The sequence below is a fragment of the Nyctibius grandis genome, chromosome 5, assembly GCF_013368605.1.
Source record: "Nyctibius grandis isolate bNycGra1 chromosome 5, bNycGra1.pri, whole genome shotgun sequence".
In the NCBI taxonomy this organism is placed as follows: Eukaryota; Metazoa; Chordata; class Aves; order Nyctibiiformes; family Nyctibiidae; genus Nyctibius; species Nyctibius grandis.
The window spans coordinates 63,564,951-63,570,950 of NC_090662.1; the positions used below are offsets into that span (position 1 = coordinate 63,564,951).

Consider the following 6,000-nt stretch of genomic DNA (forward strand, 5'->3'; position numbering starts at 1 on the left):
TCTCAAAACTCAGAACAAAGTAATGGAGTTAAGAAATGGGAAAGGCAGTGAGGCTGAGAGCTGAGCAAGACTCAAAGGGTCTGGGTGTAAAACCAAAATATCTGGAACTGTTGCAAAGATTTTGTGGGGCAGATAATAAGCCTCGTGTTTCATGGTTGAAGCTGGCCCTTGCTTATTAGCAATCAAGAGAAGACCCCTTAGGGTAACGAGATGATTACTCCGTAGATGTTTCCATGGTTCATCCCGCCTTCCTTTGGAACATCTGGTGCTGGCAACCGTCCAAAATGGGAGATGGGACTCAGAGACCCCCTCAGGCCTGATACATTGGGTAATTCCTGATTGCCTAAAAAACATTCTAAACTGTAACTTCATTGTTATTCCCTGTGAGCAATCAACTTCTGCGCTCTTTTATTACTCAGATCTCCATTTTAGTCCCACGAGGTTTTCCCAGCCAGATGCTGCATGTTTGTGTGTGTATTTAAGGAACACTTCATGACTCTGCAGTTCCTGTATTACCTCAGGACTCCTCTTTAGGGACTCTGTATTTAACTGGAACGGCTTGCTTTCCTCTAGCCTCCACAAGCTCAGCCTGCATCAATGAAATCTCAGACTGGACCTCAGCTTGGACAACTGTCCCAACCACGGCCTCCTCCCCAAGGTACAGTTCTTTGGGCCCCAGGATAGTGAGACATACCAGTTTTCCTTCTAAATAAAAGCCATCAGGATAAAGGTTTCACTCATTGTTCCAATTCACTGACAAGCAGGCAGCAAATTCAGTGTGCTGTTAAAGCAGCTGCTGTCGTATTCCACAGCAGCTCAGAAAGTGGGGTGAAACTTTGATACAGATTCAGTTGACACTTATGGTAGGACTTGGCTCAGCAAAGCGAGGCCACTTGAACTGGCACTGGAGCAGGATTCTGGGCACAGAGTGTATTTGTGTTTGCACGAAGTTGTAGTGGCTACAAGTGTCAAGAGGCGATGGGAAGATACTAGTGCTGTCAGGCTTGGAACAGAGAGCAACATGGTGATGCCAGGATCCTTAATCCATCTGTCCAGGTGTTCCCCTGTCAGCAGGAGCACACTCCCAGCTCCTCCTGACAGCAGAAGCTGGTTTGACTTTATGTGGTTGGTCAAAACACCAGATTTGGTTCATTGTCCTGATTTATGCTGATGTGATGAAGCACAGGGCTGCTCCATGGGGACACAGACCACACCAACCACTCAATTCACATAACCAATTAGACCTTCGTTTTTGCCACCTATGTCCTTCCCTTTGTTCACCCCAATCTCCTACCAAATTAACACCCACCTCCAATTACCTGTTCCTCATCAGTCACAGTTTTGCCGTAACCAAAATTTGGCGTTTCTGATAACAAATGCATCTATGTAATCTAGGCATTACATGCTATTACTGATATGATGACCTAGGAATTGCTGGCCTTGCAGGATACTACTTCCCCATCTGTCTCCAGTACTCCCCTTCGATTCTCTGTGAAGTTTTCTCTCACATAACTCCCCCTTGACCACCTGTGAAATCCAGCTAGCCCTCACAACGCTATTTGTAACTTCTGTCAGCTTCTCACACTGTTATCTGTCATGTCCAGCAATTTCTCATGTCAAATCCAATTGTCTTCCAAATCCTCTTCAGTTTGAGAGTCTGCTACCAACACGGCTGAAGCCACCTGCTGATAATGCTGGAACAGATGTATGGATAGCGACAGGGTGCACAGTCTCACATCAAACTGCTGGACCCACGAAGGGACTGCTGACCCAAACCAGCAGATTCAGCTTTCGTTTTCTGCAGAGTTGGTTCTCCAGTGACTCTTCCTTCCCAATGCAGGAAGTGCTTGCCAAGGATAAGAAACATTAGTTACATGGAAGAGTACAGCACATTGAAGTGACTCCCTTTGGAAGGAGTGGCACAGCTTCTTTAGTGCTGAAGGAGGTAGAGAAATGGACAACTCTAGAGACAGGGGCATGACACCAGTCTTAGGCCTGTAGGAGAGGTTTTCCCTTACCCTTCTGCATGAAGCTACTCTGAAGAGTCTCTCCCCTTAGCAAAACCCATTCTTCCATTTAGATGCTCCTTGCTTGTTGTCCACCATGTGCACTTCCTCATGTTTATGTCTACATGTCCCTTTCAGGTGGTCCACGCCAGCCTCAAGGATCTCAGCCTCCACGGACAAACGCACCTCCACAGCAGCGGCTCTCTCCTCAAGGACAGCAGCCCCAGAGTCCCCAGCCCACTTCACCTCAGCAGCAAAGGTCACCTGGATCTCCACAGCAAATCCGATCAGCAACTGGGTCCTCTCCAGTCCAGGCTTCCAAGGCAGGCATGTTCCCTCCACAGCAGCCTAGACCTCCTGCTCAAGGCCGGGCTCCTAGCCAGCCAAGTCCCACTGAAACATCCAAGCAGCAAGCCCCTCCACACCCGCATCTGAAGTAGGTGCTCTGTTAAACCACTAACATCTGTAGATATTCGAATAAGGCTGTCAAAAAAGTACCCTGAGCTGGCATGAAGAACATATCACCTGTTGTCAGGCAGCAGTCCCCAGGGACAAAGGCCTGGACAACCAAGAGTGACTTCAGTGGTATAGATGCCTGGGCATAACAGGCCACCATTGAACTGTTGTCAGGAAGAAGAAGTTGTACTTGACATCTCTAAGATTTCACATTCTTCCTCTTGTTTATGTGCTCATTGTTAATCGTGTGCTCTACCCCGGCCATATCAACACAGCTACTACCTTCCCAGAGGGTATATACTCCTTACAGGCTGTAATCAGCACATTACTGTCCAGAAAGCTCAACAAGAGTCATTCCCTCACTATTCCCTGAATGCAGTAGCTGCACAAGGTTCTTCATCAGGCAATTTTTTGCTATTGGTAGTAAAAAGGCAGGGGGAAGTGGAAATGGCACTACTCATATCTATAAAAGTCCAGATGGTGACGGTACGTTTAAGCGCTCTTTTGGAGGAGAGCACACCACTGAATTATTGTCGATCTTTGGTAGCAGCCTTTGCTGTCACCCTTCATGGAGCATATCTGTCTGGCACCATGGCAGGAAAGTGGCAAAAAAATGTTTGGTGTTAACAAAAAGTTGACACAAGAGCAAACTGGTATGAACAGGCCAGAACAAAATATAGGCTAGGAATGAAAAGACAGTTTCTAGGTAGCAGGGGAGTGATGTTCTGGAACAGGCTTTCAGTGATGCTGTCTACATTAGCAAGGCAAACCAAGAGCAGTGTACTTAAGGATCAGAATGTTGGTGCTAAGGATGCAGTCACCATACTACACATATTTCAGGTACTTTAATTCAGAGTCTGGTCTTGTGCTGAATGCGTTTTACTGACCAGGAGAAACCACTCGGCAACAAAGCATGGTAGCAGAGAAAAAATGGGATATTTACTTCAAAAGCACAGTCCTGATCTGAACTTAAACACTAGCAGATACGCACCCAGCAGAAGCAGTGCTGTCAACCAAAAGACCTGCATAACACAGCTGACAGTCAGAGTAGATGTGCCAGGAAGGGCAGGCAACCGCACACATTGCAGGGGACATGGCTACCAACTTGTCAAACCTCTCATGCTCTCACATTTGTAAGGACAGGATGGCCATTCATGGTATAGTTGATGAGAGGTGACCCTCAGTATGAATCCACTCTTCTGTATTAGTAGTAAAATGACTTAATTGTTTCTCACAACTGTAGCACCAAATGGCAATTGCATGTTTTTAATCAGATGTTTTCCTAAACACTTACTAATCTGGACTGTGATCAATATCAGCCACCTGCCCATGCCCCATCCTCTCCCCTCCCCTCCTTCCTGGATGTCTTAGCATATGGAGTTTCTACTTGCTTACCTTTCCTTTTTTCCTTGATTTTGTCTGTATGATTGAACACAAAGCATTAGTAACCAGCTTTGAACTACCACCTTCTCCTGCTGAGGCTGAACTCTGTTTTCCATTTCAGCAAATCGCAGTCCCTGACAAATACCTTCAGCATATCTGAATCATCTCAGCGGGGAAATACCAATGAAGATGAAGCAAAAGCTGAGACCATCCGCAACCTGAGGAAATCATTTGCTAGCCTGTTTTCCGATTAACAGCCCTACAGCTGGATCTGTGCTTTTGTCAGCCCTTGCTCTTCATATCAGCGTATCTGATGTCATCCTGGAATACACTCAATGGTACCCAGCCATTTACAACTAACAGCTGGGTAAAGGGAATTCAGAAAAATATAGTTGTTTTAATACGAAGACAATATTCTAATAACGGTCTGGAAAGTGACTGTATAAAAGTGGCACTATTTAATTTTTTTTGTACATAATCAGAATCACATCTGTTCGAATGACCAAGTTGTAAAGCAAATTTTACTCTTGCTAATCCCCTGTGGAGTCAACAGAGTTATGACAGTGTAAACTACATTTTATTTTCATTTGTATATAGTCAATACAATTGCTAACTTCCAATTACTGAATCCTTGTTGAGGTCGAGCTAAAAAAAAAAAAAAAAGCTTATTTCAGAAACAGATGTGCAAAGATGGAGTCAAGAATAAGTATTCATTGACTGATAAAGTGAGCGTGCTTGAGCATGGAAAAACACAGTGAACTGTGGAACTTCATGATACCAACTTTATAAAAAGTCACTTTTCAGAGCAAAACTACATTCAAGTTAAATATGGTACCAGGCATCAGTAAGCGCCAAAGATCACAGGAGCCGGTCGTCCAGATGGGACTGCTGGTTTGTTCCAGATCACTCTGCTCATAGCAGATAAAAAGTCTCTGTTTCATGCCTTGCATTTATGTCCCCTGCATGTGATTCCTGAGTTCTGAGAGAAAAATGTCATGTTCTAACCCTGTAGCCTTAGCTCAAAAATAACCTGAGAAATGGGCCTTCCACACAAAAAACAACTTCTTCCCCTGCCCCTGGAAACACCAGAGTTCACGTTCACAGTTCACACAAATTCCACACAAAATGCAGCTAAACTCCAAGTGCTTTGGTGACTTGGTCACATCTGGCTAAGTATGTCCCCGAGGAATATGCTTAATTAATAGCAGAGCTGATGAAGTGCACATACTTGTGTGCTGAGTGTTCCATAATACCAAACGGACAGAGAGATGGAGTGAAATCCTGTCTCCCTCGTTGAACTCCCATTGACTTCACTGGGGTGAGTGCAAAATGAATGCAAGGTGACAAACCTGCAATAGAACAGGAAAACCACCCTTTACAAGTAGAGATGAGCTGGGATCCCTCCAGAGACACCAAGCCATGGTAGAGCATGTATGGAATTGCCCCAAGCAGGTAATGATCGGTATTAGTCCTCCCCAACCACCCCCAAGAATTATTCTTCCAGAGAAGAGAGAAATGGATCTTTGCCAGGTGTGTTTTTCCTCTAAGCCTGCTAACACAGAATGAAGCTGTGTATGAGCACATGTACTAGAACTGGGACATGGCAAAAACCAGGAATGACACAAGCTACATTCATAATTGAAAAAAACACCCTGGGTAAATCAAGGTATCTTATGGCTATTTCTACCAGCTGAGAACCTACCCCTTGCACCATGCTAGGTCTATTCATAACACACCTAATGCAGGTGCCAGTCCCATCCCACCTCCTTGACTTCTCTTCAAGTTTTGTCAAGTACTTTAGTCTCTAACTGCATACAGCTTCGAGGCCAGACTTTTGGCTTTGTGCTTTCCTTAGCAACTTCACCTTGATGACACTGAGGAATGCCCAGAGAGGCAGGGAGGTCAGTAAGTTAAAAACATTTGAGCCAATGGCACAGATCTTTGCTGTCACTTAAACAGGGAGATCCCCAAAGCAGGAACAGCAACAGCAGCATTTGCCATCTTGGATCTTATGATTCACTGGTGGGAATAAAGCCAAACAAGCAATTCCTTCCTGCGTAGCACCTCTAGTGAACATCTAAATCTAATGCAATCATCTGGACCTTGTATGACCTACCCCTGAGCAGACCTCTACACATATAATGGCTTTTGTGAC

The 6,000-nt window shown here is 45.0% G+C and overlaps 1 protein-coding gene across 3 annotated transcripts in view; it reads left to right on the top strand.

Moving 5' to 3' along the window:
• Positions 1-4,405, top strand: part of SYN3 (synapsin III) — a 184,690-nt gene extending 180,285 nt beyond the window's left edge. For all 3 annotated transcript variants that reach the window (XM_068400852.1, XM_068400851.1, XM_068400850.1), the window contains 3 exons: positions 574-658; positions 2,145-2,442; positions 3,967-4,405. In XM_068400852.1, the coding sequence (XP_068256953.1) occupies positions 574-658; positions 2,145-2,442; positions 3,967-4,099 (516 nt within the window). In that variant the 3' untranslated portion in view covers positions 4,100-4,405. The remainder of the gene's footprint in view (positions 1-573; positions 659-2,144; positions 2,443-3,966) is intronic.
• Positions 4,406-6,000: the final 1,595 nt, after the last annotated feature.